The sequence below is a fragment of the Pogona vitticeps genome, chromosome 2 (assembly GCF_051106095.1).
Source record: "Pogona vitticeps strain Pit_001003342236 chromosome 2, PviZW2.1, whole genome shotgun sequence".
NCBI classification, from domain to species: domain Eukaryota; kingdom Metazoa; phylum Chordata; class Lepidosauria; order Squamata; family Agamidae; genus Pogona; species Pogona vitticeps.
The window spans coordinates 215,258,941-215,282,667 of NC_135784.1; the positions used below are offsets into that span (position 1 = coordinate 215,258,941).

At 40.8% G+C, this 23,727-nt stretch overlaps 1 protein-coding gene across 2 annotated transcripts in view; it reads right to left on the reverse strand.

The window, feature by feature from the left end:
• Nucleotides 1–690: 690 nt before the first annotated feature.
• Nucleotides 691–23,727, reverse strand: part of IFT74 (intraflagellar transport 74) — a 95,476-nt gene continuing 72,439 nt past the window's right edge. For both annotated transcript variants that reach the window (XM_020796174.3, XM_078384893.1), the window contains exons 15-20: nt 18,477–18,574; nt 13,816–13,942; nt 6,103–6,266; nt 3,963–4,088; nt 2,837–2,897; nt 691–1,259 (exon numbers count right to left, since the gene is read on the reverse strand). In XM_020796174.3, coding sequence (XP_020651833.1) covers nt 1,144–1,259; nt 2,837–2,897; nt 3,963–4,088; nt 6,103–6,266; nt 13,816–13,942; nt 18,477–18,574 — 692 coding nt within the window. In that variant the 3' untranslated portion in view covers nt 691–1,143. The remainder of the gene's footprint in view (nt 1,260–2,836; nt 2,898–3,962; nt 4,089–6,102; nt 6,267–13,815; nt 13,943–18,476; nt 18,575–23,727) is intronic.

Genomic DNA, 23,727 nt, shown 5'->3' on the forward strand with positions numbered 1-23,727 from the left:
GCAGTTTTAAAAATTATCATGTGTAGTGGTGCAATCCTATGCACTTTTGTTAGAATAACAGAATGAAATGCAACTTTTCTACAAATTAATGTACATAGAATTGCACTATTAATTAACTCACCAACATGAGGATGTTTATATTACTGGTTTCTCTAACATAATTATTGCAGCACTTTCTGCATTTAATTTCTTTTTGACAACAGTTTACACACACAATACCCTCTCTGTGTATGTACTCTGTCTGTGTATTTATATATGTACAAGTGCATGTGTATGTGTTGCTTCTGTTGTAAGACTGTGGCCATATCCCCCACCCCCAACAAGCATCCTTTTATCTGACTAAGCAGGATGATGCCTTTTATTTTTTTTGCCACTGCTTTTCTACAGTTATATTATTTTCAACACCTCTGCAGTTCCAAACATTCTAGCTTTTTTTTAACATTCAAAGCAATGTTTACAATTCTATCATTTTTATCAAGCAATTTTAATTATGTCCCCTTCTATTTTAATAACAGACTACGCTATTGATCTTTTATATCTGGCTTTCTAGACATATCTATTTCCTGCCATCATGTTTGTGAGTCAGACTTACTAATGAGTGGGATTTTATACACAAGCAGGCTATTATGCATAAGGAGTTCTCCCTCAAGGTCAAGGGAATAATATAGTATTCTTTGTACTAATACAATGTTGAGTTCTCATCAAATATCTTTATTTATAACTATCTGCTACATAGCTGACATTGACAATTCAATGTTCCCATTCCCTTATAGAATTCTGATACAAAAAGGTAAATTAATAAAACTGTAGGCACAAATATAATATTTTCTGTTGTTGAAGTAACTATTCCAATATCTTTACATCTCCATTTACACTACCAACTAGAACCTGTATTTCAAAATACGGTACTTAAATTACATCACATTGCTTACTAGCAAGGTTAAAACTGTGTACATTAAGATACTTTAAATGAATAGTTGTCGTAAGGCAACAGGATTGTATTTAGAACGGCACACTTTGGATGTAGTTTTAGCTTGCATGGAATAGTAATGATAATATGTGTGTATTCCAGTATCAAGAATCTTCTTGAAAAACTTCAGGCAATATTCTGACAAAAGGTATCATTGACACATAAAAGACGATTCAACTCCTGCTGCTCTGTAAAGCTTCAATGAGAGTTTTGTTGTATTCTGCAACCTGCTTCATCACATTCTTCATTATGGGCCGGTAATCACTTTCTTGGCCTTTTGTTGCTATAACTAATTATGAAGGTTAAGGAGGGAGGTTCTCTAATACACATCAAAGTTACAGGTAAGAAAATCAGGCTTAGAACAGAAGAAAAATAAAAATAACAAAAAAACTGTAGCATCTTAAAGACTAACTGCTATATTTTGATGTGAATTTTCATGGATCAAGTCCACTTCCTCAGACATAAGAGTGAGATTACATGGCAAATCCTTATACACTTATACATGGCCCCAAAATAGATAGTGATTGGTTATATCAGGCCGAAAACAAAATAAATTTTTTTAAGGAAGACAAAAACTTTGTGGCACCAGATAACAACAGAGACAACACAATTTTCAATACTGCTGTTTTATATAGTCAGGGTCTCCTTTACCCACTAATCATTGTCACTTTTGCAGTGCAAAGCTTCAAGGGAAAAATCTGAATATCAGATTGGTGTGAACTACAGTGGTACCTCGACTTGAGAACGTCCCAACATAAGACTTAAGAACAGTGCTTCGACTTAAGAACGAAAAACAGGAGATACGGATTAAATGGTTTGCAATGAATTCCTATGGGAAATGGTGCTTCGATTTAAGAATGTCTCAGCTTAAGAACGCAGTCCCAATACGGATTAAGTTCTTAAGTCGAGGTACCACTGTACCTTGTTGACTTACACAATTTGCAATTTATGTCTAATAATGAAGTCTAATTGCTTAATTGCACATTGATTGATATGGCAGCATATCAACATCTGCTTTAGCTAAAGAATGAAATCAGTTGGAGTCTACACTGCCTACGCTGTTATATAGAATGACTGATAATCTAATGCTACCCCTATTCATTCAGAAACACATCCCTGCACAACTTAGAACAACTTGTTGCTTCTGCATAAAATATCAACAGTGATCGTAATATTCATATTAATATTTTCTGTACAAACAACAGTTTATTAACAGTGGCTAATTATGTTCAACATAGGATATTCATACAAAATAACCTCACATCTTTATTCAAAGTACTAGAGCAGAGGTCCCCAACCCCGGTCCGTGGCCCAGTCCCGGTCCATGGCCTGAGCCGGACTGGGCCACCAAGACAGGCCTCCCCCCACATGCACTCACCCCTGCACAGCCCATATGCGACTGCGTGTGCGCTCCAGCATGCCTGTGGAAGTGCCGTGCCGGCGTTTGCACATGGGCATGAGCACGAGTGCTCATAGACAAGCACTGCACCACCATTTGTGCATGCGCCCGAACGCGCCCGTGCCTGTGCGAGTGAGCGTGCGTGCTTGTTCGCACATGCGTGTGAGCATGGGGGGTGCCACGCCTTCCCCAGTTGGTCCACGGACCGAAAAAGGTTGGGGACCGCTGTACTAGAAGACTACTTTTATCACTAAAAATCCTCATACTAACAAATCTTTAGCTGATTTGCTGAGAGGATGGACTAAAGCCATATAACTTTAAAGATTACCCATTGAAGGTGAAATTTATTCTACTTCTATCATCCCGCTCCTTACACAATTGTGAAGCATTTAAACTAAAGATTTAAAAATAATTTATTGTGATTATTTCCATTTTCACATTTTTTTAAATGAAAGCAAAAAGGATACATTCTTTCATGACAAAGTTATTTTGTTCATGGTGCTGCCACTTCCTTTCCAGATTTGTAAGCTGAAAGTACAAAATGGGGGGGGGACAAAAAATAAGTACTCAGGCACCCCTCTTAATTAATAACAATTTTAAAAACTTCATTATTTTTTGTTATGTTGCTTTCTCCAAAGTGCATGTAGTTAAGATAAAGGTTTGCAATCCTGTACCTCTTTATCTGATAGTAAGCTCCACTAGTGTATTGCAGCCTACAGCTGAGCAGACAACTCGTCATTTAAATCTCACTGGTTACACCAGGAGAAATTTAGACAAATGTTTAATCAGAACAATACAAAATTTAAAAGAACTAGCAAAGACTCCATTGAAGTGTGTCGATTTTTTCAACTAAAAAATAAATAAAATCAAAAGTTGGTTGTATGGAGTGTAAACAGGGAGAACCTGGACTTTAAATACAGTAGAGTATGAAATTATGATTTATGAAAGACACTGAATTCTCATGGTCTGTACTTCTTTTAGTTAATAATTGTTTTCCAAATATGTAACCCTTATCATATGACATATCTTGACACTACATTGGGCCCCAAACTAAAAAGGAGAAACTTCCTCATTTCCATAGCTAGGTTTCCTGTCTGATGCCAGAAGTTGTGATAAGAGCAGGACTGTGCTGAAAAGATTGTAAGAAAGCAAGTTAAATGTTGGGATTGAGACAAGATTTTCAGCACCAACAGGAAGGCAATGTGGTTATTATACCGATGGCTGCTTCCTAACAGTAAAAATTTTACACTATCAGTTTGTTTACCTGATGCACCTATTTACAAGGAACCTTTCAAAATAGCTCTACCTAAGCCAACATTTTACAGTTCAAAAGTGACAGCGCTTAATGTCATTCAATAGTCATTCTAAAGCAACAACTGCCCACTGTGATTTGTATTTGAAGAAGGGCTTTCCCTTTCCCTCTTGGATTCCCTCTTGGATTCATAGCTTGTGGTTATTTTTCCAGTTTATGTCCTAAGACTGTACCAAAGAGACTTTGATACCATTCAGTATCTGCATGGACTGGGTACACCAAGTACCTCTTTAAAGGTGCGGACAGGCTAAGCCCAAGGTAAAACATATTTTCAATTGTACCTGCGCATGTGTTTCATTCTCTTGGAGCTGCAGCTTCAGCCCTTCATATTCTTTATTCAGATGCTCCATAGTTTTTTTGAAAGCATCTCTGCGCTTTGTAAGCATTTCTTTCTCTTCTTGCAGTTTCTTTGTGTAAGGAAATAATAAAAGTATAAACATTAGACTTCAAAAAACTCAGTCTGTTTTCAAAATGCAAGGAAATCCAAAAGAAAAGAAATCTACATAAGTCTAAGCTTCCAGCAACCATCTGCACAAGTGACATGATTCTGTATTGAAAAGATTGTGCAGAAAGGGTACCCAGACAACTCACATATGTGAAATTAATTTGTACATCAGAATGGTATAACAAATGCTGGATTTTGATTCTAAAGCTGATTTATCTTTGGGAATAGAAAAGTAGAGATTCATATTTGCCCATAAAGGCTTACTAGTTTATTTTAATTTTATAAAGGAAGGAAATCGCACACTTTTATGTGATTAATTTTCCCCCTCTTTCTGTTCATAATACTGATTCTCTATCCACTCTTACGCATTTCTTTTTCCCCTGAAGCTGTTTGTTTGAGGCAGTAAAAGGCAAATAGATAATGAAGCACCTTCTGCAGATAATGCACAGCTAAAATCAATGCTTACAGCAGTGTTCCAGTGCTGTAAGTGAGATATAATGGCAGGAGAGTTGGACTATTAGAAAAATATCCATGAAAAGAATAACTGCTGACCATTCAGCAATGTGAACAGGCAATCCAAATACTGTATCACTAAAAATTGTAGAAATCACTGAAGTGGATCTGTGGTGCTTTTGCAAGCTTGGGGAGCAAGTAGCATAGTTCTATTACAAGCTTTTTCCAGGATCCTTCTGGGATCCATTCAGAAGAGACAGCATGCACAGGCCCAATACAGAAGCAGAGCTGCACTACTGAACTAGAAAAACACTACAAGGTAGTGCCCTCACAGTCAGTTCTTGCCATGAAGGTAAAGATCCGCAAGTGGGATAATATCATAATATACTTTCATGTGAAAAAAGCACAGCAGTGGGGAGCCTGATGATATGGAGGAATAGGCAAGCGGGTGCAGGTAAAACATGGATGGCAGAGAAGTGAGTAAACAGCCTTAGCAGATGTTTCTGCAATACTGATTTACAGCCATCTTCTGGATAGCTCAGTAAGTTGTACATCTGGATGTGGAGCCAGAGGCTGGGAGTTCAATTCTCCAGGAGAAGAGGCAGTCTCTACAGTGTGTGGCTACACAGCCCACCCTGCCCCACAGAAAAAGGGAATGATAAATCATTTCTGAATTGAAAAGCATCTCTGGAAAGTGTTGGAATCAACTTGCTAGCACATCATTATTATAGAAACATGCTTACTGACGATAAGCAGCACCACTTTCAAGAGAGTTTACTTTCAGGTAAGTGAGGCAAGTCTTCCTTTTTCTTCTAAATTATTTCTTAAGGGCTAAATTCTGTGTGTGGGCACTGAAATGGGAGCACAATGAAGCTTCCTTCCCGTCCCTTCTTCATCCCTTGGAGCTCCTGGAAGACCAACTCTGCAGCTGTATTATAAGATATACGGGCAATGCACTGGAAAAGAAAGACTGCTTCCTCGTTATTGAGTTGGAATTCACTGTTCTGCCAGTGTAAATCCAGCACTGAACACTACCCAATATCTTTCTAGTTATATACATATATTTCTTAGATCACACACATTTTTGTATATTTTCAGTTTTAAATCTAAAACACTTTGAACACTGTCTCACTGGCTTTCTTTTAAAAACACTGTTTTTAATCTGATTTAATATTTAAGGCCCTTTCTACATCAATAGAAAGTTAAATGTCATCTCTTCACAGTGCTACCCTGCAAGGCAGATTTAGCTATTTCAGTATTACAATGACTGCAGTGGAACTAATAACATGAATCTCCTTCAGCCATGTGCAATAACACCTTGGAGAAGTAGCCTAATCCTATGCATAGCTCTTCAGATGTAAGCCTCACTGAGTTCACTGGGGCTAAATTTCAGGACTGTGTGTACAGGAGTGTAGCTTCAATGTGAAGGAAGCTCAAGAAAGTATGTAACAATGTTTACCTGTAAGAATTAAATGAATGAGTCTCAAGAAAATATTGGAAACATGTTTTTGATTGTTAATTACCTTTTTCTTTTCTTCTCCTGCTGCTTTCAGAGCTGGCAGATTATTATATAGTTCTAAGTCCTTAGTCATTTGTTCATTTTTTTCTTTCAGGGAATTCAGTTCATCTATCATCTTGCCTTCTAACAGGTCCATCTTCTGGAGATCCATCCGAAGACGCTGACTGTCTGTAAAAAAGGAAAATGGCTAGTGAGCAGTGTTGACATACAGTAGAGCTTATTCTCTAGCAAAGAGAGAACTAAATTATAAAATTGTTTTTTCAAAGGGACAATCAAATCCTGCTTGGCACACTGAACTTGGCCATGATCCAGCAAAGCTCTTAAGTTGTTCTTATCTTTAACATACAAATATCCAGTCTCTGATGGACTAGTAGTACAGATAAGATGAGTGTTGACACATTTTATTATTTGCAGCATGAACAACCAAACTGAAATTAGCAGTTGTTCTTAGTTAACATGTGTTAATAAAAACATGTGAAAAGGTCCAACTGCCCTCTTTAGTTATTAAACTATGTAAAAATGTTGTCAACTTGGTTTTTGGACTAAATGTTCTTGGACCAAAACTCCGAGAAGTCTTCACCACTAGCTGTGCTGGCCAGGATTTCCAGGAGTTGAAGCTCAAGAACATCTGGGGATCCAAGGTTGGGAACTACTGCTCTATAGGAATGGACTTTAATATTTGTGATGGGGCACCCTCCTCCATTGCACCTGAAGGCAACAGACCAGCTTACGGCTCTGGGGTAGACTTCTTGGAACACAAAGGTTTGTGTTCCAATAGAGAGGAATGGGTAGTGGCTTCTACCACTGCTTTCTCCATATCACACTGCATCTGCCACCTGAGGTGACCACCTCACTTTGATTAATGACAGGGCTGGCCTTGCTTGGTTTCAGTGTGTGGGCTATCAAAAGACCACTGTTTCTAACTCTAAAACAGATAATTCTACATCATAAAAACAGAATGCAGCTTGCAAAGTGGTATGCACAGACCTCTCTGTAAATATACTGCCTAGTATGAAGACATCAGGCAAGCATGTTAGAGTCGTGCATGACAACCTGATTCCAACCCCAGTCCTCATGTATTGGATTCAAAACCTGCATAAGAGTGGAATGACAAGTAGCTGTTTTCTCTAATTAGTTTTGGATTCAAGTTTATTCAGCTTCTGAAAAACACTGATCTAAAGGACAGCATCTGAGGACATTTGGTTAATTATACTGGGGATTATGATTGCCCTACACCTCTAAAAAAGGTAAAGGTTCCCCTTGACAACTTTTGTCCAGTCGTGTCCGACTCTAGGGGGCGGCGCTCATCCCGCTCTTCAAGCCATAGAGCCAGCGTTTGTCCGAAGACAATCTTTCCGTGGTCACATGGCCAGTGTGATTTAGACACGGAATGCTGTTTACCTTCCCACCGAGATGGTACCTATTTATCTACTCGCATTTGCATGCTTTCGAACTGCTAGGTTGGCGGGAGCTGGGACAGGCGACGGGCGCTCACTCTGTCGCGTGGATTCGATCTTACGACTGCTTGGTCTTCTGACCCTGCAGCACAGGCTTCTGCGGTTTAGCCCACAGCGCCACCACGTCCCTTCCTACACCTCTATGGAAGGCTAAATAAATAAATAAATAAATAAATAAATAAATAAATAAATAAATAAATAAATAAATAAATAAATAAATAAATAAGAATACACAAACAAAAACTGCATCCCATTTTATTGGTATTACTGATAGCTGCTGTTATATGATAAATTGCTATTAGAATTGCACTTAGTTTCTTTCTGCACTATTGTTAATTGCTACCTGGGATGTCATGTTTCTACATATAGCTTAGATGTATTTGTGAGGTGCTGAAATCTTAAAAGTGGAGAGAGGCAGCTTAGGAAATATATCCGTTATGATACATTGATTATTGAGAAGGGGCCCTCATGTGGAGGAGTTTAACAACTCAGGAGAAACAACTCAATATATATGGAGAAAGGATTTTATTCCCCTGAATTATTTTGACTGGTGTTCAAAAGGTCTTAGAATTGCTCGATACATGCTACCTCTTGAAAGGAGTGTTCTGGTAAATAACAGTTACAATATGTCAATTAGGGGTATTTTCCTGAAAAGGAATTTGGTAGTATCTGATTCCCTAGCTGCTGGGAACAGATTTATTGGGATGTAATGAGTGGTGACTGGATCTGTCTAGGCAGATGTGATATGCCAGAAATAGGCAAATGCAGAGAGAATAAGAGAGAGAGAGAGAGACAAACTGTTTTTCCTGATTATGAGATATATTATACATTTAATTTAATTAAAATATTAAGTGGAAACAGTTTCATGTCCAGTACTGTACTTGTGATTACTTAGCACAGGCTCGCACTGAGGAATCTGAAGAGAGTTGCATATGCATATTCTCTTTGGAATTTCCATCCCACAACGTATTGTGCAAATAATCAAGAGTAGATCCAGCTGTCTTGTAGGGCAGCACAGAGTGATCTCACAACTGGTGAATGGCATTGACCCAAATAGTTCCAGTTGCCAGGATAACTAGGAAAGTGTTCCATCAAAGACTGTCAACATTTAATTTTCCTCCTTTCCTGACCCAGGTTGGTAGAAGAGGTTACTGCTGAAATCAGACTTGGCTCTGCAGTTGTTAAGGTAACTTGAGCTCGGAGGGATAAAAGGTAGCCCAGCCAACAGTGTAACGGGAGAGGAAGTGAGAACCTCACAATGATATCTGGCTTTCAAGGCCACATGACATGGCCAAGAAGAGGAAAGAATGACATGCTGCAGAGTTATATAAAGTATGGGAGAAAGCATAGAGAAGGTGCTGTTGGAAAAAGAGAGAATCATGTTAAATATTTGCCTCACAACCTATTTATAAGAAAAAATTCTAGTTTTCCTGGAACCTGGTTTCCTTCATGAACAGAAAAAGTTATTCACAAAAGGGATTAAAACTATATTTTTACACTTTTAATCTGTGGCTTCTTGGTTGTCCTTGAAATCTGTGCAATTAAATTAATGAGAATATTTGTCTCTTCCTGAAAATATTTGGAGTATTATTTGCATATTCCTTACAATAGTAATGTTATATAGATGATATCATATCAATGTAAATAATGCAGAATTTCCACTGTGAGGAATTCCCTGGTATAAAATATTGACATGAGCAGACAAATGTGTAAAATTGGAAACTGCAATACTGTATAGCTGCTATTATGTAAAAGTGTGATAATCACAATCCAGCTTTAGCACTGAGAATGAGACCATAGTTATTAAATATAGTAAAATAATACCATATGTTGTCTCTCATAGTTCAAAACTATCAGCATTTATTACCACAACCTTTTGCAATGATGAATAAACTACAAAAATGTACATAAGTAATTTAATTAGTGGAATGCCTTTACTGTTGTTGATCTGCTGAAGCCCACAGTACGACCACAGGCCTTTAGCTAATTCCTGGAGCCCTTTGGCCCTCCCTTGACCAAAGATGAGAAAGAGGAGACTGAAGCCTCCTTCACTTATCTTGCCTTTTCCCTCTGAACAGTTGTGTCGAAAGCAGTTGAAGAGAAAGTGGGAGCAAGTTGACTATTGTGACTGCAGTGGGAAGGAACTGAGTTTACTCCCAGTGAAAGCATCTTGCCCCATTTGTCCCAAAGACAGGAGTACAGGAGTAGCTCAGTGCCAGAATATACATTTTGCAGGTTGCAAGATGCCAAATTCAGTCCTAGGTATTTTGAGGAATGGCTGAGAAACATCCCCTCAGTGTACATTAGTGTAGAAAATATTGAGCACCAGACTCTCATCTGACTTGAAGAATTTCCATTGTTTAAAAACCTGAACAAGGTAACATTTTTCTTCATCGAACTGTCATCCAACAATAAGGAAAAAAGAAAAGGGAAAAAAAGAAAAGGAGAAACTTCTTTTTTCTGGAAGAGACAGGAAGAGGATGCAGTCCAGTTCCTCCTGATATGCCATTAAGTCACAGACTTCAGCAAGCCGTGTATACACAGTAGCAAATTCTGAGACAAAACTAGTTCATGCTTTGACCCAGGGAAATGTTAAGGGGAAATGCTGCCATCAGCAAATATGTTTACTCATAGGAGTTTCCTCTGAGAGAGAGAAGGGAAGGAGAGCCATCTGTGCCAAGATCTTTATACTTAAAGGAGAGATCTCATGGCTTCCTAAAGAACATTTTTATAGTCACTATATTCAACATTTATGTAATATTATGAACCTTAACAAATCAAAACCTCAACTTCTTAGCTGCCAGAGCAAATTGGGCAACAGAGTACGTAATATACAGCTGTGTATCATCGAGTAGTTTTACTATTATTGCCATTGAAGGACAGTTGGGATACAGCTGAATAATGGGAGACAAAAATCTTTCTATGGGATTTTCATAGAGACGACAGAGTAATGAGTAGTGAGTTAGGTCCTCAATCTGATTGCAGCCATAAACACATTTCCACTCCTCCGCTGGGATTCCTTTATACCTCCCTTCAAGATATGCTGTGGCCATCTGCCCAAGTTCTGTGAACGTTCTGAGGATCTGAGAAAAAGTCAGTGGCTCAAAGTAACTTGGTTTTGCGTGATTCAACTGAAGTTGGAGGTACCAGGTGGAAAAACAGTACCCGACAATAACAGACCTGTCCTGACTGACATCAAAGTCAAGAACCCAGTTTCTAAGGTCCCGGAGGCCTAGACTGAGGAATTTTTCCAGTGGGAGGTTATAGGCTTTTAGTTTTTAGTAGCACTGTTGTGCCCATCCACCAGACTGTAGTTGTTCTATCCAGCAGCACTTTATCAAGGAGAGGTCCTCTAGGTTGATCAATCTGTGCCAGTATCTAAAATAGGCCAGGTCAGCTTTAGCAGCAATTGAGGGAAGGCCTAACTCAGCTCTGAGATGAGCTGAAGGAATTCCTGGAGGGAGCCCCATTATCAGCCTTACTAATTTATTCTGCAAAATTTCCAATTCTGGCTTTGCTGCTTCTCCCATAATTCTGCCTCATCAAGCATTTGTGGTAAGATGCATATTGGTCTACAAGGAACTCTATCACAAAAGATCTGTATTAGCCATGGGGTGAAACAAGAGTGCATTTTAGCACTGTTTCTTTTCAATTTCTGTATATACAGCTTGATCCCGCAAATGGTTCCCCCTTCTTTTCTCTCCCCAGCCATAGGCTATAGAAAGATCTCAATGCTGCTTTATGCCGATCACCTGGTTTTGCTATCCCTGAACAAAATCGGACTTAAAAGAATGCTATCTAAATTTGGGCAGCTCTGTAAAGAGGAACAGCTAACAATCAACTACACTAAGACAAAGATCATGGTCTATGGGAAGAGAGCCCCTAAACATAATTGGTCACTGTATGGGCATGTCATTGAACAGGTACAGTCCTTTAAATATTTGGGTATCCAATTTTGTGAGAAACTCTTTTGGAAACAACATCTAAATGCCACTATACTATTGAGCTCCAGATTGATAGGGCAACTAAAAAGATTTTTTTATAATAGAGGCGGCCAACGGATAAATCCTGTACTCAAGTTGTTTGCTGTCAACATCTTACCGATTTTTTGTAGTCATGCAAGGTTTTGTTTCACTTCATGGACTGCAAGTGTCCAAAGTCCCCAGCCAACATGGCTTGGGAAGGCTCTCAAGAAGTGTTGGTATGGAGATGGGCATCCTTTGGTTCATGAAGCTCTAATGCATACGTCACTAGATCAAATTAGAATCCCAGTTAGAGCCCCTAAATATCTTTTCTTAAGAAATAAAAGAAATCTTAAGCTCCCATTATAATAGAAATACGCTTCTTAAATATGATTTAAAAAATGAAAACCCAATGGCCTCCTCTCTTCCTCAGCTTCCATATTTGAAAGTTTTTCATTTCTGGTTCAAGGCTTCTGGAACTTATTTGTGCTAAAACATCTTTGCACGTGCATAAACAGGAGGGATGGATTATACCCATTACCTTTATTTTCTTGTACTTCTCTGTTGTTAGATACTACTACATTTATACTTCATTCTGTGGCTGGTTTCAGAAGTTTTTAAAAATGCCTTTGTGGCTGCAGAATAGAATTCCACAGCAATTGGGTCTACAGCAGTGGTGTCGAACTGTGGCCCTCCAGATGTTCTTGGCCTTCAACTCCCAGAAATCCTGGCCAGCAGAGGTGGTGGTGAAGGCTTCTGGGAGTTGAAGTCCAAGAACATCTGGAGGGCCACAGTTCGACACCACTGGTCTACAGCATCCCAATGGGAAATAATACTTTTTTTTAAAAAAAAATCCAACTTTATCTTTCTTACTGCATGATTAAAAAATCAGTAACATCCTTCATCCAGACCACTGCTCAACAGTATTCTGCTTCCAACAGAAGAAAGTGTGGTGGAAACCACCCATACAGTCTTCCCCTGCCATGCTGCGTTTGGGTGGTGGGAAAATTTCAGAGCACTGTGGCATGACTGATTGCTAGGAAAAGGGATACAACTAAAAATTATTACCTTTCTCATTCATCTAGCACAGGGCTGGGTGACCTCCAGAGGTCTAAGATATATATCCATCCTTGGGTCTAGGAGGGTTACACCAGCTTCTTGATCCCCACCTCAAAACATTTTCTTTTGATTTTTTTTAAAACTGGAAAAGCCCTGTCACAGCCTATAATAGCCAACTATTACTTTTTAAAGCTTGGCTCTGGATTTCTGTTTCCTCTGCAAAAGGGAGGAGTTCATCTATTCATGGAGGGGCATATCAGAATCTGGAAAATCTAGAAACATTCTGTTACAGAATACACTGGGGCATTGCTGGACCGGAAGATCTGTGGGAAATAGCTAGCTACCATACTAATACACTGAAAAGTGATGAAGCTTATGCCTTAAAATTACACTCATTTGACAAAGTTTATTTATCTTATAACACACCTCAGTATCCATTAATGAAAGACTTAATGTAACTCCTTGCTGAAACAAAGGTGTCATGGTTGTTACATGCTGTCAAGTTGCCTCATTCTTAGGGTCACCATAAGTTGGAGGCAACTTGATGAAATGTTTCTGGAGTTTGTCATAGAATACAAAGACAAGAAAGATGAACAAATGGATCCGAGATCAAATCAAGCCTGAACTTTCTCCGGAAGCAAAAATGATGAAACTGAGGCTGTCATATTTCGGGCACTTAATGAGAAGTCAAGACTCATTGGAAAAGACAGTAATACTGTGAAAATTTGAAAGCAGCAGGAAAGGAGAAGAAAATTCAAGATGGACTGACTCCATAATGGAAGACAGGGACCTGAGTATACAAAAGATGAGCAAGGGGTGTAAAATTCTGAATCAGAGCAAAATATGGTACTAGATTTGTTGTGAAATTCAGTACCGCGAAAGGCCACTCTTTGAAATATCTTTGTTTTCTGAAGTCAGAAAGGTAGTTACTGAAGAAAGGGCCTTTTCTGGAGTGTCATCCAAATCCTGAAAGTTTTCCCCCACTTATGTTGGTATTTGGAATCCTGCAGGTATTGGGCAAAGCTTGTCCTATTCTTCGGAGTTCAAATAATATGCAAGATCTTCTAACAGCTGTTTTTCCCTTTGGTGTTATTCTTTTTATTTCCTTTTATCATGTTTGTTACATTTTATTGTATTGTGTGCCATTTTTCTACATCACATTAGGAGTATTTTTTGTAATAGACCAAGGGACAGAATTTAGAAATGAATAAACAAATACATTTTACACAACACACTTACCTGAACCCAGGTTTTTAGCAGTGCTCTGGGATTTCTGCATTTCACTTGATTTGAAAGTAAGATCTTCCTGCATGATCTTCAGTTCTTGATTTGTTACTGAAGATATTTGCTTGATACGATTTACATTCTGTATCGTGAAAAAAGAATGGAACATGATACCTTCCAAATATACAGTTACGACTGATGGCTGGACAATGACAGAAGTTGGAGATCCTCCATATACTTAATTCTACTGCAGTAAATCCCCTTAGGAAAAACATTTCATGTTTGGAGATTATGTATCAAAAGGAGTATTGCTGTAATCTTTATAGACCATTGTATTACCTCACTTAATATGAGAACACAAGCCTGAAGATGAACAAAATGTTAACAGGCCTATGCAATTTGAGAGATAAACAGAGAGATATTTGTCCCTGGTAAAAAAATACCCATCCTGCATGATACGTAACTTTTTAATTATAAAATGTTGATTTTTAAACACTATTTTAAAATAATAGTAATAGATATATGCTGGCTGGACAGCTCAGTGGTTTAGATATCTGGCTGCAGAGCCAGATGTTGGGAGTTTGCTTCCCCACTGAGAGAAGAGCTCTGAGCAAGCTGCAAAGTCCCAGGATGCTCCCAGAAGAAAAGAACAGTAAATTACTTCTGAATATTCTGTACCTGGAAAACCTTGAAAAAGATCACCGTAGGTCAGAATTGAGTTGATGACACATGATTATTATTAATAGACCCATGATCACCCAATAATAAGAATGAAGTTTAGTCCATGTAACTAATGAGAAATGAGGATATCTATGTTAAAAGCACAGTTAAATGACACATGGATTAACTTTCTAGTTTTGTTTTACTGAATTTGATAAACCTAAATTTAGTTAAAAATCAAGAATGCTGTCTGCTGACAGACTGAAAGAAGATAAAGGCTACAAGTGTCTTGTTTCAGTGGCATATATCATGAACGACAATACAAATGTCTGTGAAGATTCTCAGTCATCCAGATAAGGTTATCTGAAAGTTGAGTTAAGGCAACTGGACTTCTTTCTTATTAGGTTGAAATGTTTTGCTATTCATGATCTGTAGCATTTTTAAAATCTAAAGTGGAGGCCATCCGCCGGGAGCTTTCTCCTTTTTTGAATACAGTGAGTCGAGCAGAGATGTCCAGCGCTCCGTCTTGCCCAGTAATTTTCGACTCCTTTCAGCCTGTAACGCCTGACTCTGTGGCCAAGGTGCTTGACCGTTGTTGAGCCATCACCTCCTCCCTTGGCCCTTGTCCGGCCTGGCTAATCAAAGCAGCCAGGCTGATAACAACAGAATGGGCCACTGCAATAATAAATGGGTCTTTCCCACCTGCCCTCAAGGAGACACTCATTAGGCCCATCAGAAAGAAACCTAGTTTGGCGACGGACGAAATTGGCAATTATAGGCCCATTGCCAATGTTTCTTTTAAAGGCAAAGTGGTGGAGAGGGTGGTGGCAGACCAGCTTCCGGCGCACTTGGATGAAACAGATGCCCTGAATCCGTTTCAGTCGGGCTTCAGGCCGCGGCACGGCACAGAGATGGCATTGGTCGCCCTGTATGATGACCTGTTGAGGGAGGCTGACAGGGGCAAAACGTCTCTGTTGGATCTCCTTGACATCTCCGCAGCCTTTGATACCGTTGACCATGGTATCCTCCTGGGGAGGATCTCCGAGTCGGGAATTGGTGGCTCGGCACTTGCCTGGCTCCATTCCTTCTTGGAGAACCGGCCCCAGACAGTACAGCTTGGGGAGAGTTTTTCGCCCCTGTGGAGTTCCAATTATGGGGTCCCACAGGGTCGATTATCTCCCCAATGCTGTTTAACATCTACATGAGGCCGCTGGGCGGGGTCATCAGGGGGTGTGGAGCATCGTGTCATTAGTATGTGGATGACACTCAGCTCTACATCTCCTTTTCACCAACTGCAGGTGATGCCGTCCTGTCCCTTCAGCGCTGCCTGGGGACCGTACTGAAATGGATGCAGGAAAATGGGCTGAGGCTGAACCCGGGCAAGTTCTGAGGGTGGGGGCCCCCGTGGCTAGTGGCCTGGGTGACTCTCGTTCGGGGGGGTGACCCTGGCTGCAAAGAGCGGGGTCCGCAGCTTGGGTGCGCATTTGGACCCGATGCTCACCATGGAAACACAGGTGGCGTCGGTAGTTCGCACCGCCTTTTTCCACCTTTGTCGTATAGCCCGGCTGCGGCCCTACCTTGACACGGGGGCGCTCACTACCTTGGTGCATGCGCTCGTCATCTCAAGATTAGACCACTGCAACACACTCTACGTGGGGCTGCCTTTGAGGTTGATGCGGAAACTTCAAGTGGTGCAGAATGCAGTGTCCAGACTCCTTACTGGAGTGAGAAAACACCAACACATTACTCCTATCCTGGCCAGCCTGCACTGGCTGCCTATTCATTTCCGCATTGACTTCAAAGTTTTAATGCTTACCTATAAGGCCCTCAACGGTTTGGGACCTCGATACTTGGCGGAACGCTTGCTCCTACCAAGATCTACCCGGATCACCCGCACGAGCCAGGAGGTGAGGTTGAGGAGCCTGACGCCGAGGGAGGCCCAGAAGGAAAAGACACGAAACCGGGCCTTCTCGGTGGTGGCTCCTCAACTTTGGAACAACCTCCCTCTGGTGATTCGCGAGGCCCCTACGCTGGGTACATTTAAACCCCAACTAAAAACATGGATGTTTACTCAGGCCTTCCCTCCTGCCAGCACTTAATTCTTTTTCTTTGCTATCTATCATTTATTATATTTTGCACTGTTTTACTGTATTATTGATTATGTTATGGTTTTGTATTTTAATGAGTATATGTCTATTGGTAGCCGCCCAGAGTGGTAGAATATACCAGATGGGCGGTATATAAATCAAATAAATAAATCAAATAAATAAATCAAATAAATCAAATAAATCAAATCAATCAATCAATCAATCAATAAATAAATAATAAATTCATCCAAGTACATAGTTTCTTCAGTCTGAGGAGAGTTGGTAGGAAACTGCTGATATAGCCTTCACATTGGTTTCACTTCTGCCTGGTCTGAAAAGGCTCCTTAGATGGATAAAGGATGGGAGGGGGGGAGTGAAAATCCCACTTCTGCAGCTTCTCCACCCATTGTCATGAGTAGTTAACAGTAGTTAGCAGTCATCTTTCTGGTGGGTGAGGTCCTGATCTTTCTGGGGATGGATTAAAGGGTAGCATGATAAACAGGAGACAAATTGTATCTAAGGCGTCCACCCCTGTTGATTTCTTGCGATGCTGGGGAATCAGCTGTTCGGCGGTTCCAAAATGGCCGCCGGACGACCCAAAATGGCCGTGTGCAGCATTTTTGCGCCCTGCCCTCGCTTACCAAGGGCGCGAAAATGGCTGCCGCTATGGGGAAACATCGCAGAACTGTGAGTTTTGTGCCCATTTGGAACTCATTAAACGAAGTTTAATACGTTTCAATGGGTTTCCCTGTTCAATATAGCAATGTTTCCCCATAGCGAAGGTTAATCCGGAACGGATTAACCTCGCTATGCGGGGCACCACTGTACTTGGATGAATGGCGAAACATTTCAGCATAATAAGAAAAAAGTCCAGACTCAACTTCCAGATACAATACAAATGTTTTCCTTCTTCTTTTTTTACTTAAAAATAACCTAGCAAAGCTCTGTAGGTTGGATCACTTGGCTATGGAGGCAAGTACTGCAACTTTGAATCCCCACTGTGTCTTCCTGGAGCAAGGGAAGTACATATCACTCGGTGTGTATGTAGCTGATGGAGTTTATGTGCTTTGCTATTCCTGCAACTTTGGTCTCACGGTGCCATTAAGATCAGGGACTGGTAAAGCACTTTTAAGTACTTTATATCTAGAAAACCCTGTGCCACCATAAGTTGGAACTCGATAGGAAACAACAACAACAAAAAGCTTTGATATAGACATTAAAGGGAGAAACAAGGGTGACACTGTGAAGGATGGCAGAATTAAGAAGAAAAGGTAGTGCAGATACAGTGATGGCTTCCTAGTAACTGTAGTTAATACTGTCTTAAAAACAAAATTTGATATTTTTATGAAACAGATTTCTCTATTTGCCTTAACGGCAGTTAAGTGTTATATATGCACCAACATTAACAAAATTAAAATTAACCAGTACTTTCTTTTAAATAGCTCCTGAAGTAATGATCTGAAATAGGTTTCAGGTCTTACGATAAATAAGGCAGGAAAGAGTCTTGATTGCAGGGAGGAGAAAGCTGAAACGAGGTTAAAGAAGTATATATTTCCAAGGTTGGCTCTTCATTTCTTAACTGCAATTAACAGGAAGCCTGCACTGGCTCAAAGAATAAAAGGGGTGGAGAGCTAGTTTAACATGGTCCTTGAAACTACTTGGCTGATTAAACTAGTCTGATTTATTTTCTGAAGAAAAATGGGGAAATAGCTAGATATATTATCAACAAATTGGTTTATTATTCAGAAGGCAACAATCATTGTGGCCGACTCTTCTTCAGCTCTATTTAAATGTAAGTAATAAACGCCTGTTTCATTAAAAAAGGGGGCTGAGAATTTTAGCCGCCTTTAATCAATAGTAAATCACAGTGAATTCAGAAGGGGTTACTTCTATGTGGAAGTGCTTAGGAGGGGAGCCAAAACCACTTACTCTGCTTGAGTGCTCTAAAAGTGCCACAATATTGGCCTCTATCTGTGCTTTCCGTTCCAGTTCCTGGTTCTTCGTCTCTTCAAAAGATTCAAGAAAGCCTAAAGATTGAAAAACAAGATAACAGAGGCTGCTGTTTATAAACGGAACACCAGACGGATTGTGAAATGTTACTCAACACCTATAGCAACTTGTATTAAAAAGCAAACTTTAAAAAAGTAACAATGAAATCAATGGACCATTATGAAGAAATATTTTGTATGGAAATTATTTTTGTTGCACCTACTTGATGCCTTTACTATCTATATACTGTATTGATACATCTGTAACAGTGTGTGTAAGTCAGTCAATACATGTGAAAATACATACATATAGCCAAGTGCTTATTCTTTCTATAAATAAGAACAAGAGTGGGACACCTGTGCTTGCCCAACATTGTTGTGGTGTTGATGTGACACCAAGTCACTTCTAAATTTCTGACTAATGGCAACCCTATGAATTAGTGACCTCCCAAAGGTCCTGCTATTAACAGCTGTGCTCAGCTCTTACAAACTCAAAGCGGTGGTCACTGCATCTCATGTTCTATCCTCTTCCTGCTGCCTTCAACCTACTGTCTTTTCCAGTGAGTCTGCTCATGTTGTGCCTGTGACCAGGCCACTTGGCTAATCACTTTTCCAACCCTCTAGTCTCTTTGCTGGGCTATCCTTAAGCCCAAAACATAAGAGCCAAACTGATTCAATGGTAAAAGAAACAATAATGTCTGTTATTTTATGAAACATAATGGTTATGTGGCACAATTCTTAGTCATGCAGTTTTTTGTGTTTTAAAGAACTAACTTTCTAAATACAACAAGTTTTTTCTTAACACTGTAACTATGATAGACAATTCTCTTTTGGACACCCACACTGCTATGCTGGAAAACTATGCTTATCCAAAGTGTTCTCCTTCATTAACCACTCAGGTGAATTTCCCTCGGTGTGGTTAGACAGTATTGTCTCCCCCATTCACAAAAAAGGATCCAAATTGGACCCAAAAAACTACCGTCCCATAAGTCTTCTTTGTGTGGTTTCCAAACTATACACGAAGTTCCTGCTCCTTAAGCTGGAGAAATGGGCATCAGAGAATTCTATTATCGCTAAAGAACAGGCTGGCTTTCAAAAAGGGAAATCAACGCTGGATCATTCCTTTGTTATCCACCATTTGGTCCGTAAATACACCCAGGCGGGGAGGAAAAAATTGTACGCTGCCTTTGTCGACCTATCCTCGGCCTTTGATACAATAAATAGATCCCGTCTATGGCGGAAACTTGCAGAAACCAATATTGACAAAAGACTCCTCCTTCTTCTTATAAAGCTTCACACAAACACCAATCTCAGAGTTAGACTCGGCCCACATGGTATGCTTTCAGAGGAAATTACTACCGAAAAGGGGGTCCGCCAAGGTTGCTTACTGGCTCCGTTTCTTTTCAACTTTTACATAAACAACATTGTACCTGAGCTCCAAGGTCTCGATTTCTTTCCGCCGACAATTGGGGACATAAAACTTCCAATATTATTATATGCCGATGACATTGCTCTTTTTTCACTCACCCCGGTTGGGCTACGCAGACTACTGGCCAAATTAAGTACCTACTGCAGTCATGAAAAACTAACAATAAATCACGCAAAAACCAAAGTGATGACCTTTGGGAACCATCGCAGAAAACATACCTGGAGGCTTGGGGACTTCCCAATCGAGCAAGTGTCAGCTTTTCGTTACTTGGGTATTATTTTTGGCCCTCATCTTTCCTGGTCAAAACACCTGGACTCAGCAAGGCTCAAAGCCGCCCATGCCATCCAAGCCCTCCTACACTTTACTAGGTCTAAAGGAGGCAACTTGGTTCCCCCCGCTACTGAAATTTTTGCCAAAAAACTGATTCCCCAAATGACCTTTGGGGCCGAAATCTGGGGATACACAAATATTTCGACCCTAGACGCCGCACAGAACACCTTCATTCGTTCCATCTTGTGTGTCCCGCGGAGTACTCCAGCCTCCTTACTTAGGGCAGAAGTAGGCCTTATCTCTGTAGCTGCCACCTGCCATTTAGCACTAGTCCGGTACTGGCATAAACTGTCCCAAATGAATGATACCAGTTTACCTAAGATCTGCTTCAGAGAACAACTGGCCAACCCCTCTCTTAAATCCTGGGTGAGTGCTGTGAAACAAATAACTGACTCCTATGGCATCGACTTAGATTCTTTAACCGCTCTTCCGCTCAAATGTGTGAAAGCTAGTCTCAAGGACACAATTCGCCTTTTTCATATCAGAAGTGACCTCGGCACCATCTCTAGCTCACCTTATTCCTCTTCACTCCCACTCTATAAGTCAACCTTTGTCATGGAAAATTATTTGACCTGGATAACTACATTCGCCCTTCGCAAGGCCTTCACCGCTCTACGTTTTCAATGTATGCCTTCAAGAGTGTTAGAGGGCAGACACGAGAATCTGCCCTATCATCTAAGAATTTGTCCTTGCCACCTGGGAGAAATCGAAGACATCACTCACTACCTTTTGAGATGTCCACATTACCACTCCCCTAGATCAAGGTTTTTGGCAAGTTCTCTGACTTCCATCCAAGACAGACCTGATCTCGCCCAGGTCTGTTGGCTCCTGGCTGACATCAACGCCAATACTACCTTAAACGTGGCAAACTTTGCCTTGGCTGCAATCAACATCCGAGCTCGCTTGTTTCCTGTACATCTGTCTTTTTGATTCCTATTTACGTCTCATTGTATTTGCTTTTTAATTAATTATCTCACCTGCTGCTTTTATTTTATTTTAACGTATTTTAATGACTTATAGTTGATAAATAAACTTTGCTCTCTCTCTCTCAACTATGCATCAACCTTCCTCCAGCCCTTTCTGACTGTTAACTCTCTCAACTGAAAACTCTCTCCCACAGACTCCTTTTTTCTTCCCTTGAACCCATCCGGCAAATCGTGATTGGCTCAACCCTGGCCAATCAGCTTCTCCTTGGTGACACCGAATGAGGCTGCCCATCACAGTGCCCAAACTAAAACAGCCTCCTCAGTTTAGTCATTTTTACTTCTAGAGAGCGTTCTAGAGAGACACCTTTGCTTATCGGCTTGATTTAATCTTGTTGTTTTTGTTGTTTAGTCATTAAATCATGTCCGACGCTTCGTGACCCCATGGACAGGAGCTCGCCAGGCCCTCCTGTCTTCTACTGCCTAGGGGAGTTTGGTCAAATTCATGTTGGTAGCTTCAATAACACTGTCCAACCATCTCGTCCTCTGTCATAACCTTTTCCTCTTGCCTTCACTGTTTCCCAACATCAGGGTCTTTTCCAGGGAGATTTCTCTTCTCATGAAATGGCCAAAGTATTGAAGCCTCAGCTTCAGGATTTGTCCTTTCAGTGAGCACTCAGGATTGATTTCCTTCAGAATGGATAGGTTTGATTTCCTTGCAGTCCAGGAGCATTTGAGTGCTCTTGACAGAACTTGATGATGGTCATGAGGAGGAGAGTAATAGGAGGAAAAAGGTAGATTAAGTGTGGCGTCCACGGTGTCATGAGTGCATCTTCAAGGGAACCTGGGCCAATTCCTGCTCTGGAACAATAATGAGCACACTTTGTATTTTGAGCAGTGGCAAAAATGTCAATGTGTGGCTTTCCCTGCAGGTTCGAAAGCTGGCGGAAGATGGCATTGTTGAGGACCCATTCGTGCATCTGGGTGCGAAGTCTGCTTAGTGAATCTCCCAACTGGTTGCATTGAGTGGAAATATGGACTGCTATCAGGAAAATATGGTGTCCGAAGCACCATTCCCAGAATTGAACAGTGAGGTATAGCAGGGGAAGAGACTGGGTGCCTCCCTGTTTGTTCACATAAAAAAGTGCAGTGGTATTATCTGTAGTTACTTGCATGGCTGTGCCTGTAACGAGTAGTTTGAAAGTGCAAAAAGCTTTGAAAATGGCTAAGAAGTCTAGGTTGTTGATATGAAGGCATTTTTCAAAGTGAGACCAGAGGGTGTGAATGTGAAGGCCACTGCAAGGAGCTCCCCAAGATGCAAGTGGGACTTGCATCTGTGGTAACCCGTACAGAGAGTTGAAGGGGTGCAAAGGGTCTTCCTATGAAGAGATTGACTATTGTGTTCACCACAGTAGTTGGGTTGCGAGTTCGGGAGGTTCATAGGTGGTCAGACATAGGGTTGAAGAGGGACAGGCACCATGTCTGCAGAGAGTATATTTTATGCAAGCATGCTGTATGACTGATGTGGTAGCTGCAATGAGGCTGAGACGTCGCTGTGTCTGGTGTGTGGTGACCATCGCATGAGGGTAAAAATGCTGGAGATTTACATAAAGTTTCATTGTGCGTTCTTGGGGTAAGAAAAGCCTTTCGTGAGTCTAGAACTGTGTGTATGTAAGTCACTTTCTGTGAAGGAACCAGTGTAGATTTGTCTTTGTTGACTCCTGTGTGTTTAGTCGTTTAGTCGTGTCCGACTCTTCGTGACCCCATGGACCAGAGCACGCCAGGCCCTCCTGTCTTCTACTGCCTCCCGGAGTTGTGTCAGGTTCATGTTGGTTGCTTCGCAGACACTGTCCAGCCATCTCATCCTCGGTCGTCCCCTTCTCCTCTTGCCATCACACTTTCCCAACATCAGGGTCTTTTCCAGGGAGTCTTTTCTTCTCATTAGATGGCCAAAGTACTGGAGCCTCAGCTTCAGGATCTGTCCTTCCAGTGAGCACTCAGGGTTGATTTCCTTTAGAACTGATAGGTTTGTTCTCCTTGCAGTCCAGGGGATTCTCAAGAGCCTCCTCCAGCACCACAATTCAAAGGCATCAATTCTTCGGCGGTCTGCTTTCTTTATGGTCCAGCTCTCACTTCCATACATCGCGACAGGAAAAACCATAGCTTTGACTATTCGGACTTTTGTTGGCAAGGTGATGTCTCTGCTTTTCAAGATGCTGTCCAGATTTGTCATCGCTTTCCTCCCAAGAAGAAGGCGCCTTTTAATTTCAGGGCTGCTGTCTCCATCTGCAGTGATCATGGAGCCCAGGAAGATAAAATTTGACACTGCCTCCATATCTTCCCCTTCTATTTCCCAGGAGGTGATGGGACCAGTGGCCATGATCTTAGTTTTTTTGATGTTGAGTTTCAGACCGTTTTTTGCACTCTCCTCTTTCACTCTCATTACAAGGTTCTCCTCACTTTCTGCCATCAGAGTGGTATCATCTGCATATCGGAGGTTGTTGATATTT